The following is a 12,964-nucleotide window of genomic DNA, read 5'->3' as shown; positions in this document are numbered from 1 at the left end:
CAGCTTAGGCAAGAGGACAGGATAATGGGGGAGGAAAATGGAGATACTTTTCTATGCAAATACGTGGAGCTACCGTGTGAGTCAGACACCAGAAAACTGTGCTGTGGGCTTACAAAAATCAGGATAATCCACAGAAACAATGCCTACTGGGTTCGTTGTGTGGTATTTTCTTTCTTTTCCTTTTCTTCAGTGTGATTTTAAATAGCAAAGAAATATGAGTCAATTCATGCACGGAAGATAATTACTTCATCAAATGGCATAGTAACTGCTGCACTCCCCAGCTATGATCACCTGAAACTGCTGATTTAATGATCAACTGCAAATCCTCAACTCAAGTGGAACTTCCCACCATCTATCTACATGTTAAAGCTGAAAATCTTCAAAACTGTACAGAGTCCTGAATATCCTGGAAATGAAACAACCCAGAAAAAAGTGCTAGAGCAAACTAAAATAGTTTTGTTGCAAATTCCACGATACAGGAGAAGCCAACAGTTCCTTGTCTCCAAAACTAACCAGAAAAGAAGATGGGAAACATTTAGAAAGAATGATAAGACTGAAGGCAGAGCACCGGCCTTGGCACGTGCCTGAGCAGCAGCAGGGAAGCGTAGGGAAGCCAGCTGAAGAAACCTCCAGTCAATACCACGCAGAGAAGGAAGACTTGGGGTTTAATGGCACTAGAGCAGCCAGGGGCAGAGAAAGACAGTGGATCCATGTTCGTGTTGTGACAGGCATCTGACCTTACCGGTAAAGTTGTGGTTCTATGTATTGCCGTCTGGTTTTGAACCACTGGAGCAAAATTTGCTTCACATTTGGGTCCTTTAGTCAATAACCATGAGACATAAGCTTTACAAAAAAAAAAAAAAAAAAAACAACAAAAAAACCCCCAAAAAACCCCCAAAAGAGTGAAACTTTAATATAAAAACATATTAATTCAATCAGCTCATGCACTCACTCAGATACCAAACACTGCAAGACCGAAACAAAGAATCCCATGACTGTCATTTGCTAAGTCACAGTAGAAGGAAGACCTCACCACCTGCAGGGGATGATGACAAAGGTTTAGAAGTCCACCAAAAGGTACAAAACAATGCCTTAACATGCTTGCTAAGGCCAAAGAGCCTGAAAAAGGAAGTGAGGGGACTGTTTGGAGCTCTTCTTTCTGTTATTCAGTGCTATTAAAAGAGGATGTGGCCTGTCTGCTATATCACTCTGAGATCACTCTGCCTTCCCCTGCCAGCCCTCCTGTGTCTGCGCATTCTGGCTGCACCCTGGAAGGCTGCCTCTCCTAAGCAGTCTGTATGAAAAGGAGGTAAACAGGGTCCCATCTTTTTCCTTAGCTCTCCTGTTCTTATCTTCTTCTTTCTTTGTTTTCTTTTTTTTTTGTTGTTGTTGTTCATCCTCAGAGAGAAAGGTTTTTCCTTTGGTTGTACAGTGAATTAATTAAACATTACTGGGAGTTCAGATAACCCAGTGATTTTATATGTACAATCACCTGCATCAACAGTTGTTATAAAATTCTTCATTAAGGAAAATGTCTCTATGACCTTGTACAGAGCATGGGAGTAAGCAAAGCAACATGATAAGCTCTATTAAATAGACGCTTTAGGTTCTCTCACAGTCCCACATGCTATAAAATCCGAGGGGGTACAGGGATAAATGGCAACAGGGAATTGTTTAAGCCTAGGGCTTGCTGCCACAGTAATCTTTGTGGGACTGCCCACTCACCGCAGAAGCAACCGCGTCAGGTATTCCGAGGGTATCTCAAAACTCAACGGCAAGCTGAGGTTTAACAGTGTCTAAATTTAACCCTAAATAGCCCCTGTCCTTTTAACCAGCCTCTCCTGTCTCCAGGTAGCTTCCTCCCTATTGCCCTTTCCTTTCCCTCTTCCCACTCCCACCATTTGCTCTTATCTCCCTCCCACTCGCAAATCCTTGATCTTCCTCTCCCTCCGCAGGTAAGGAGCCAGCTGCCAGCCATCAGACATACTCTGCTCTTGCCCCTTTGCCACCTCTGGGTCCCCTCTGAAACCTGGGCATCTCGACCCAAATCTGTTCCTGTTGGGATTTAGCAAATGCAGCCCCTTGATCTTTTCATATGCATTTGCTAGGTTCTTACGCCTCCCCCACAGCCGCTTTCTTCAAGGCTTTCTGTGTGTCTGAAGCTCTTATCAACTCCTCCGAACAGAATACACGAACAACACCACCAGGTCTTGAAGTCGCGTCTCGCACCTCTCAGGAAATAGCTTACCCCACCAAGTCACATCCCCCTCCTAAGCACAGGGCTAAAGTCACAAGATACTCTTAGTTCCTTGTTGCCAAAACCAAAGAGAGACAGCAGTTTAATTTTCAAAGGAAAATAGATGGTGCACATATAGATATAATCAGACCCTAGCCAAGCAAGACAGTCATCTTTGTGAGAGGACACAACCACTTGTCACATTGCGTTCATGTTAAGCCCATGGAAGATCCGTGCATTCAGCTGTTGGGCAAGACTGGCCCTTGACTTTGTGATCCAGAATAACTGGTGGCACCGCAGCTGGGCAGGGCCGGGGGGCATAAGCAGTGCCCTGTTCTGGGGATTGATATCACTAGGCTCTGACATCGTTCTGGTACTCCAATGTGATGGGCTCCATCGCATATTTCTTACCTGTAGGTAACAAAAGCCCTGAGAGATGTCCAGCCCTAAGTGTGAGCATGCCATCATCCACCCTTCTGAGAGGCTGGAAGAACTCTCTACATCAAATATGGTTCTTGGGCTGACTGGGAAAGCCCAGGAAAGGCCCTCTTCTCTGTAGAGTGCTGGTCCCTGGCTTCAGGGAGGCTGGGATCTGTTGTGGGACTCCTCTAGGAGCAGAGGCTCCTGTGAGGAGCCACAGTGAAGACCTCCTTAGCACCATGCTGGGGCCCTGGCGAGGAGCAGCTCTCAGGGACACATCTGAACATCCAAGATAGACAGGCAGTTCAGGTCTCTGAAGAGTCCTCTTCAAGACATCTGCAAACTGTGCCAAGGGGAGGACTATAGGCAGCCTGCCTTCTCAAGCTCTTCCTTGTTGTAGTCATGAGGGCTAGAAACACAAAGCACTATGAAATGACAACTTTAAATTATAAACATGACATCACTGTGAGATCTCATAACTCTACCTAAAAGCCTGGATGTGCCTCAATATATAGATCTCGGTGTGTGTACATTGGGAAGACCCGATAAATCTCTAAAAGCATTCGGAGGTTGCAAAGAGCTTTGTCACAGTGACTAGAAGCAATCGGAAGGAAATTAAGCATTTATCTAAAGATTTCCTCTTAGGCAGAAAGAAAAAACCTTCAAAACCTAAGCACAGCATGCATTAATGATTTTTGCTCTCAGGGTCTTGCTAGAGAAGCTGGAAATTATACAGCATTTTCACACCAGCAGAAGCTCTGGAGCAAATGTAGTTATGTATGCAACCACAAAAATGTCTCTGGTCTACAATTAATTTTATTTGTGAGCTAGTTATACAGGCTTTGCTTCTTCAAGATAGCTTAAACTTCAGACAGGTTTTAACAGAAAAAACATGGTTTTGTTTTTTGTTAAACTTCTCTAAGGAAATTAAATCAGGTTTATGTGACCCTTGGTGATTTTTTGGTCAGTTTCCTAATGTAAGCTTTTGAACCTGTTGGCCAATTTCAGTTAAAACTGACGTAGAAATGGAGATCTCCGGGATACCAAGTCTTTGCAAGTTCAGTCAGGTAGACAAGAGACCCCTGCATTTGCACTACTAAAAGGTTCAGTCTCGGGTTTAGACACCAGAGAATTCACATTAAAGAGAGCCACCAAAAAGAAAAAAATAATAAGCTTTGCTGGAATGAAAAAAAATATGGTGCAAGAGCTGTCTCCCTGCAGAGTCCTAGGAGGAACGAAGCGAGGTGACAAGCAAGAGGAGACTGAACACAGCGAAGGCTACACTGCATGGCAAAACCCAATGTGTCTCATCCCCTCCAGGACTGAGCAGCAGAACTGCTCGTGTGTGTTTGTTAGGTTTTGGCAGCACAGACAGGACTGAGTGTCACACTGCTGCCTACTCTCGCTGTGCATTCTGGGATGCTTCCCAAGTCCCAGCTCCTGAAGTCACATAAGGCAGGATCTTAATCTGCACATTTAAAAGATGATGTTGTGGCCCTCAACAGCCTGAGAGAACCTCCTCAGCCTGACATGCAAAAGGCTGAAAAGCCAGCAGGCCAGCAAACTCTGCACAGGGCTCGTCTCCCCCTTCTTCTCCAAAATCTCAGTGTTTCAGAGCCTGTATTATCCTTGCTGGATGCTCAGAGCTGGCAGTGGTAACATGATAGTGTGTCCTCCACCTGAAGTTTCAAATTGCGTTTTCTTTGCAGGCACAGGTGTGTTTCATATTGTGAGAGGCCCCTCAGCACAGGTACCTCAGTGCAGAGGTACATCCAACGCAGACGAAAGTCTAAGGAGTTTCTTAACAGAAACAGCGAAAATCAATGTAAGGCAGCTGCTGAAGCAGGCTGCAATCTGTATGTATCTATACAAGGCAGCAAAACCCATAACTGCTCTTCCCTTAGAGATAGCTATCTCAATTTTAGCCATCTTAATTTCAAAAAGCAAGCCACTTTCTGGACTTAATGTCATAGCTTCTGCACCTCGAGGAAGGAAGTAAAATCCCCCTTTGTGGCTAGACAGGACACAAATAAAAGCAAGTATACAGAACAGGAGGGGACAAAAGTCTGAATGTCTTCCTAAATACTTCCAGCCCTTACCTAGGCACAGCTCCATGCAGATGCTGGCACCTTCAAGGCACTGGAAACCTCCTCATCAGACTACAAGAGGCACAGCAGGCTGCAAAACTTCTTGTTGGGGAAAGGAAAACTCCCCTGCATGCAAGTGGCACGCAGCAGTACAGCACAGGAATCGCTTTTAGCACATCGGTGGGATGACATTCTGTGGGAGCTGCGGAGAGGTGTGCCAACGCTGGGAGGAGGGAGAACTGGCAGAAGAAAGCAAGGAGCTGTCTTTCCTGCCGTTCAGCTTGCCTGGAAGTCAGCAAAAGCCTCCTACTCTGATCTCCACCTAACAGCACACTCCTTCACGATTAAAGCACTGTCCCTGTTGCCTTTCTTCACTCTTGAAACCAAGCCAATACAGAAGGGTGGCCACTAACAGCCCACAGAGGAAATCAGTGAGTGATGCTTTGAACAATGGGATGAGGAAATATGATTCCTGGGCTCTGGTCTTGCCCCAGAACTGCTTTGCTTTTGCATCCAGCACATACCACTGGTACGCAGAAGAGGACTTACCACCAACGTACCTCAATGCGTTGGTATTAGCCAGCCAGCCCAGAAAAGGAAACTGAGGCAGGGAGAAGTGGAAGTAAACAGAGGTCAGCACCAAAGGTGCACAGCCAGGCCTGCCTACAGCCTCAGCCACTCACAGGTAAACTGAGGGAATGTCTGCTAGAAAATGCAATTATCTGCACACGGGTAACTCCGTGACTGAGCATCAGCTGTGTACCCTGGAGTCTGTGTGTGTAACTCTGGGCTGCATTAAGGGCACCGACTGTTCTTCCCACATGATTCAGTCGCAGTACTTAGCCTGCTTTATACAGCTGCAAAACATAGCCCTCCTCTTCTGTGATGCAGAACCAGCACTCAGACACCACCCATGATACCAGATCAAGTGCAAACAAAATTTAGCGTGTAGAAGTTTTCCTTCTTTGATTATACTAAAGTAGACTTTTATAAATTTTATATCTTTGTCTCCTAATGAAAGCTTTCAGGCCTGGGAAATGTCCCCATCAGGGGAAGCATGTTAGCTGCTGGTATGAGTTAGTTACTGGAACACCTCTGATACTGTGAAGTGCAAGGGAACCGAGAAGGCTTCTGGCCCCAAGGACACCACAGCAGTCAGAGATCAAAGAGTCAGCCCATTTCCAGATTTATGAGTTGGGAATAGGTCTATTAGCTCCCAGTACTTGCACTTTCCTGAGTATGTATTCAACATACATTGATGAAGCAGCTGTCTTATGGGAAGTCTGACACTGAAAACCACCATGCTTCTGGGCAGCCTGTCTCAGTTTTGTCCTCTTCTAGCTGAGCACCAGATCCAGATGTCAGCAGTCCTAGAAGCACCCCCAGATGGGATCCCCTCATTTCCCTCCTGCTCCACCTGGCAGTGCATGCACAGCTGTCCCAGGGGCTGCTGGTGACCCACGGTTGGGAAATCCCAAAGCTGGATAAAAAAAGCCCCAAAACTTGCTGTTACTGTACAGTTAACTTGGATTACACTGTGTAGACTCACACACAGCTTAACAACTCAGATAAAGGGAAAGCAGCAGGATGGGGGTGAACAGTGGGAGGCTGCAGTGCCAGCAGCTACTTGAGCCTGGGCTGCTGCTGCTGAAAGAAAAGCACATGTACATGTGTGAAAAAACACATTTTCCTTTCAGGAAGCTGCACTCTCTGTCTGGCATATTTAATCCACCTTAGCCAAATCCTAGAAACTAAAGTCCATGTCCCTATAAGGGCATAATTCAAAGCAGGATTAAATCCTTCAGAAACCTAAAGGATATCACATCTCCATTCTGTGTGACACAGGGAAGAAATCTCTGCTTATGTTTTCCAGCAAATGTTATTTGGTGTAAAATAGAGTAAAATATTCATCATGTAAATGTAATACGGAGTAATTGCCTTTTGGTGCCACCTGTGGCATCTTCTAAATCTGCACAGAATCTGCAGAGTAATTCAACCCTCTCCAAGTCCCGTATTAAAAACCTAAAATACTGCTGTTCGTGCTTTCTGGATCACCACTCGCCTGTGCCCTTTCTCACCACTGTGCCCTCTCATTACACTGCTAATTGAGAATGCTGTACAAGCCTCCTGCTCCTGACTGCCATCTCCAGACTACAAGCCGTGATTTTGGCAACAAACAACCTAGCAATTTCATTAACGAAAGCATCCAGATCTGTAGGTGTAAAAGCACAAAGGTACAAAGGCTTCAGGAATAAAACAAAAAACCAGCTTTTAACAATCAAAACACCATTTTTTCATACCAAATAACTTCTCATAGGAGATGGTCCTGTAAGGACAAACTCTCTTTAAAGCGCCTTGGTGATGGTCAGGCACAGCCTGTTGGATCACGAGGATTCAGTGCGAGACTCTCTCCAGCTGTGAAACAGTTATCACAGAAGCGCCTGGGCTCTGCGAGCAGGAGCACAGAGGCATTAGCAAGTGGGTGGAAAAGAGATGAGACCAGCGTCTGTCTCTGCCCCGTCCAAACCACTGGGGCTCTCCAGGTGCGTTTAACTTGCATCTTAAAGAAAGAGATGTTTTCGCAGCAGCGGCAGCGAGCACAGCAGGCGGCCGTATGCCGGCCACGCAGCTCGCAGCAGAGCACTGCAAACAGCGGCCACGGCCCGGGGAAGAGATAACTCGTTGTTTACTTTGAGTCTCACACTATGTGAGATCCCTCACTTCCCAAAGCAGACAGCTGGTGAAAAACACACGCTTCCACACAAGTAGTTGGAGGCAGCAAACTCCATAACCGTATCAGCACAGATGTTGTATCAGAAATAACCCAGCTGTGGGACTGGATGCCATCTGGGGCACCAACCTCCCCACACCACAGTGTTTTGCCCACGGAAGGTGGATGCGTGCCCCGCTCTGCACTCCCCTTTACTGCCCGTGTTTGGTACGGGAGGTGGGGGGGGGGCTGGGGGTATGTCGACGACCACCGGCCATCGCCCACCCCATCGGGCACGCGTGGGGCTGCGGTGTCCCGGCCAGAGCCGAGGCCTCTGGGCTGAACGAGGCGGGGACCAACCCCGGCGGGCACCCCACCAGCACGCCGGGGCCGCGGGGCGAGCTGGCTCGGCAGGGTGCCCGGGCCTCCGCGCCCACCTTCCCCGCCGGGCCGTGCCGCCTCCCTTCCAACCCCCGCCCCCGCCGAGCCCCCCTCCCCGGCTATAAAGGGCGGCAGGACGACCTGAGCCCCCTCCTCACCCGCCGCCATGGCCGCGTTGCGCTTCGGGGAACCCCCGGCGGAGCCGCCCGCCTTCCCCGCAAGCAAGTGGGCAGGGGGGGGGCCGGTCTCGGCCGCCCTCAGGGCGCTTCCCCCGGCGGGCCGGCCCGGGGGCGCGGCGGCGGAGCCCTCGGAGGGGACGCCGGCGGTCTCGCAGCGGCGGAAGCGGACCAGCTTCACGGCGGCACAGCTGGAGACGCTGGAGCTGGTCTTCCAGGACACCATGTACCCCGACATCTACCTGCGGGAGAAGCTGGCCGACGCCACCCAGATCCCCGAGTCCCGCATCCAGGTGAGGGGCGCCGGCCGCGCCGCACCGCCCCGCCCGGGGCCGCCCGCCCTCCGGCCCTCACCGCCGCCCTCTCTCCCCAGGTCTGGTTCCAGAACCGGCGCGCCAAGTCCCGCCGCCAGCGGGGGCCGCCCCGCCCCGGCTCCACCGCCGAGCCGCCCCCGCCGCCAGGCTACCCGCCGCCGCCGCCCCGCTTCACCGCCTTGCGCGCCCCGCAGCGGCCCCGCTACGGCCCCTCGGGCGTGGGCCAGCTCAAGGAGGAGGGCTCGGCCCCCTACGAGTGGCCGCCGGTCGCCGCCGCCTTCCCCCCTGGGCCGGGCTTCGAGGGCTTCCCGCCCAGTCAGCCCAGCGGGGCCGAGGCCGCGGGGAGCGCGGCCGGGCCCTACCCGCCGGCCCGCGGCTTCTGCGGGCAGTACTCGCCCGTCTCGGACGCCGAGGACACCAGCGGCTACTCGGAGTCGGGCTCGGAGTGGGAAGAAAACGCCCTCGGCGCCTTCCGAGCCCTCTGAGCGCTGCCGCGGGCGGGACCCGGCCCGGGGTGTGTGTGGTGGGGTTAAAGCGGCATCTCCCGGCCTTGGGGGTGAAGTCGTGCCGCGCCAAACCCCGGCTGGGGTGCGCTGCTGGGGCGGGGAGCAGTCGCCCGCCCGCCACGCTACCTCACCTGCTGCGCGACTGTTGCACTTTATCCGGTAGTAACCGATTCTGCCTATTTATTTAAGGAAGATACGGGTCAGCGCCATCAGCTGAGGGCATCTTTTTACACTATTTAAATATTTCCATTAGCACGTTTTGTATTTCTATTTAACCTTCTTTAGCCAAAAAGCTAACCAAACCCACTGTGTTTGGGGGATGGTCTGTTGGGATTTTTTGACAGAGGAAAAAAATTAAATAAAAATTTACATTTTTGCTTTACTTGTGTGTGTGTAACTGAGGCAGGGACAGGGTTTCTTACCTTGGCCAACGTGGGGCAGAGAACAGAGGTGGTAGATGTCCCAGCTGTGGGTTCTCTTCCCAGGTCCTGGAGAGCCATGGCTGCGGTTCAGAGGTGAATGAGAGACCTAAGGGGCCTGAAGGACAGATTACAAAAACTGCCTTAAATCGTGTCTGTCAGTATTTGCTTTAGATCTGTGCCAAACAACCACCCAGATCCATGAATGAAAATGCAAGTTTATGGCCTGAGCAATATAAAACCCAAACTCTCAGACTAAAGTCTCAACTCTGACACTTAACCCAAGCTTAATGTTAAACTACAGAAAAGTAGTATTTTTCTGAGCACTGTAAAGGCGGTTTAGCTTTGAATTTGAATACTGGGGACTTCACAGAAGCTGCTTATGTGATCAGTAGTGGGCTGAATGGCTCTGCACTGAGAACATCAAATTAGTGGTAACAGAAGCCTCTCCTGTAATTCAGTCAGTTTATTAAGGAAGGATGTATTACTACATATATGTGTTTTGAGGATAAGGCAAATTCTTTATGCCTACAAAGCTGCACTTCAGAGCCTTGCAGAGCAAGTTGTAAGACTCCAGTTACAAGAGAGCACCTGAATGCAGTGAGGCTCTGATGCACAGAGGCGACCCATGTACTGGTGGCAGAAATACCCTGTATCAGGAATCATGCCCCACAGAATAAGGTTACCAACGCACGAAGGTTTTCAGTGTCACTCCATAACATACCTGTGGTTGCAAGACCTGGGACAGTTGAAGTATGGTTGAACTGCAAGCTTGCAAGGGTAAGTGGGACAGCTGATGAATATTCTCCTTGGAAAAAAAAGGTGAAGCAAAAAACAACCATCCAAACAAAATCAGGCACCATCTGCCCCAAGTGAACTTGCGTGCCTAAGGAGCTGTTACATTAGGGGTTGGGAAGACCCCAAAAGAGACGTACTAAACCAAACTTATTCTACTCCTGCAGACTTAAGTTACAGTAATTGTAGCAAGTTCTCGAGATCCCTACTGCAGTTAAGTCACATTCAGCAGAAAGAGTCCTATCACTGTATTTCACCAAAACTCAACAACATTAACTCTGACCCAACATATCGGTAATGAAGGAGAAATGCAGCCTCTTGAAGCAGCAGCATGTATGTTCACATTGCCTATATGAGTTAGCCAAATTACATGGATATGTTTATCACAAATTATGTATCTTCGTATTATATTAATTACCCTGCAATGATTAAAGAAAATCCCCATCAGCCCAAAACATGTTGGAAAGAGCACATTTAAAGAATCCACATATAAACCCCATTATACCTATGGAATTAAGATTGGAGCATGGGGGTTATTATAATGTATTCTGTATCCAGAAAGAAACATTTGTAATGAAAAGCAGGTTCCCAAATCCTCTTTGCTGAATACCATTCTTGGCAGTGGTATCTACCAGTGTCTGCAACTTCTCTCTCCCGCAGTTTGGGGTGCTTGCTGTCAACAGGACAAAGCCTCCGTGGCTGCCTGATGTTTCGTATCGGGAAGTCCTCTTCCACAAAAGCATTCAATGCTAGCACCAGCGCCCAGCACCCCAGCAGTGAGCGAGTTCAGTGTGCTACATAGGCAGAAAACGAGACAAGACAGGTGAACTGTTATTCAGCAGCATAGCTCTCTGAACTGGCACAAGAGTGGGTTATAGGAGCAGCAGATGACAAGGGTAGCGGTAAGATGGGACAGTTCTTTTTTCCTGAGTTAGCTGTAGATCATATTAGTTACTGTCAGGCTAAACCTATGTGCCTTAAGTTCGGCTTTGCCACCTTTCTTTGTTTAAATAAAAAGGGTGGTGGGAGGGGACCTTTCTGTCATTTTTACCGAACAAATGGTAACATCACAAAATAATGGGTAACATAATTGCAAAAGCAGTTGCAGGGACCACTACAATGTTCTGTTGTGTTGCGAGAGGTAAATTTCCATGGGTAACTCAGCAAAATTACTCTTTATCATTATTTTGTAATATCCCTTGTAAATTTTCTAAATACCTTTTAAAACAGCTACTCACCTTGTCCTCATAACATTTCATTTTCAGCAATTAAGTTAACTTCTCTTAAAAAAAATGACCTGAGACCATCTGCAAAAAGGTTTGCATTTTTGTGAAATATATCAACTCTCATAGGTCAATTTATTCAGAGTTACAAATTTTGTTGAGAATAAAAGATTTATGCGTTTTTCTTAATTAACAGAACAAGTTTAGCTAAATATAAACTCTGCACTAAAGTTTTGCAGTGGCACAATACCAACACAGAATACAGAAGCATCTTTAAACTATACAAAATTTTAAAATCGAAAATAATCCTGTTTACATATTCTTTATACATTAACATATAAAAGACCTCATTTAGTGAGGCATCTAAAAGAATCAAAAACATCTCTACATCTATCTCTGAAAATTCGTATCTGGAAACAATTCATTACACAGAAGCTTTACAAGACTATTTAAACAAACCAATACACACTTTTTACAAGATTAACATTCCAAAAGGTACTCATAGGCAGGTTGTCACTTTTTTATTTTTGCAGTTTACCTTACTGGTTATCTTTAATTATAAAAATCTTCATATTTATATATGTTGTGTATCGTTGGATAACCAGTAATCTAATTTAAAAGTTGTGCAAAACAAACAAAAATTTGGAAAAACATATGTTTAACCAGTCTTTTATATAAAATACCAACTAAAGCGCTTCTTTTGCCCCGTGTGAAGGGAAAAAGCCATAACCAATCTCCTTCTGGAAAGTTACTAGTTACATTTTTATATTCCTTCATCAGATTATTTACATAAGTTATGATAAATTAAAAGTTCCAACAAGACATTGACTGATCGATAGACCTGCCCAACATCCTCAAGTTTACAGCTTCTGTTTGCTGTCTGTATACTGCTGCTGCCTCTTTACATCAGGAACACTCAGCCTGCGTTTTTACCACGCTACCTGAAGGCTGAAATGGCAACTGTCAATACCAACACAGAAGCGTAGCTTTACACAACAAAGACCCTCCATGTGGCTACTAATTTGAGCCATTTCCTCTTCATCGCTTCTAACATACCAGGAGAGCCAACAGCAAGAGGTGTGCAGAATTAATATGAACTTTTAAAAACTAAGTTCAAATTATATGAAAGCATGTTTTCAAGTTTATTATAATAAATGCAATTACTAAGAGATTACCAATTAGCAAAACTACTGCATGTGAATAACAAATGGAGAAATCTAATGTAACGCTGGCCAGTAGTGCTGGTTTTCTTAAGAAGCAGATATAATATATTTTAAAGGGTCCTTTCTGAGAGGTTTTCTTTTCCTTTCTGGCAGTTAGGATATTTGGTGAAGCCTATATAAAGGAAGAGGATTTTCCAGAACTACTTGCGGTACACTTCAAAGAAAGTTCTCAGTCTCTGTTGGTGTTATTAGCTGCAAAAGCGTGTAAATTTCCCATCTGGCTCAGACCACTCTGAATATGTGCAACGTGGATCTCAACGTTATTCTGAAAACAACTACAGGCAGAAAAGAAGGAGAAAAAAAAAAAGTGTTAAAACCCGTATTTAATAGTTGTGTCTGAATATTTCTACAGTGAAAGTCAAGGTATGAACATAGCCAATAAAAAAAATTCAGATTGATCAGACAGTAGCACGTACTAAAGCAACTTCCACTAATGCAACTAGATGGAGATGTATGTGAAAATAGCATTTGCAC

At 46.9% G+C, this 12,964-nt stretch overlaps 2 protein-coding genes across 5 annotated transcripts in view; one reads left to right on the top strand and one right to left on the bottom strand.

Moving 5' to 3' along the window:
* The first annotated feature begins 8,000 nt into the window (after positions 1-8,000).
* On the top strand, positions 8,001-8,935 carry MIXL1 (Mix paired-like homeobox). Its single transcript, XM_086745323.1, has 2 exons — positions 8,001-8,303; positions 8,384-8,935. Exons 1-2 carry the CDS (start codon positions 8,001-8,003, stop codon positions 8,807-8,809), a joined length of 729 nt encoding a protein of 242 aa, XP_086601449.1. The 3' UTR covers positions 8,810-8,935.
* A 2,448-nt stretch (positions 8,936-11,383) lies between these two features.
* The window catches only part of LIN9 (lin-9 DREAM MuvB core complex component), a 40,223-nt gene continuing 38,642 nt past the window's right edge, over positions 11,384-12,964 (bottom strand). For all 4 annotated transcript variants that reach the window (XM_086745491.1, XM_086745492.1, XM_086745493.1 and 1 more), the window contains one exon: positions 11,384-12,765. In XM_086745491.1, the coding sequence (XP_086601617.1) occupies positions 12,660-12,765 (106 nt within the window). In that variant the 3' untranslated portion in view covers positions 11,384-12,659. The remainder of the gene's footprint in view (positions 12,766-12,964) is intronic.

Source organism: Chlamydotis macqueenii, chromosome 3 (genome assembly GCF_036417535.1).
Source record: "Chlamydotis macqueenii isolate bChlMac1 chromosome 3, bChlMac1.mat, whole genome shotgun sequence".
Classification (NCBI taxonomy): Eukaryota; Metazoa; Chordata; class Aves; order Otidiformes; family Otididae; genus Chlamydotis; species Chlamydotis macqueenii.
Note: the sequence above shows the minus strand (reverse complement) of the source record. Positions and strands in the feature narration are given on the sequence as shown.

Coding starts and splice junctions, on each gene's coding strand:
- MIXL1 (XM_086745323.1), top strand. CDS start 8,001: ATGGCCGCGTTGCGCTTCGGGGAACCCCCGGCGGAGCCGCCCGCCTTC. Junction 8,304..8,383: donor TCCCCGAGTCCCGCATCCAG/GTGAGGGGCGCC, acceptor CTCTCTCCCCAG/GTCTGGTTCCAGAACCGGCG.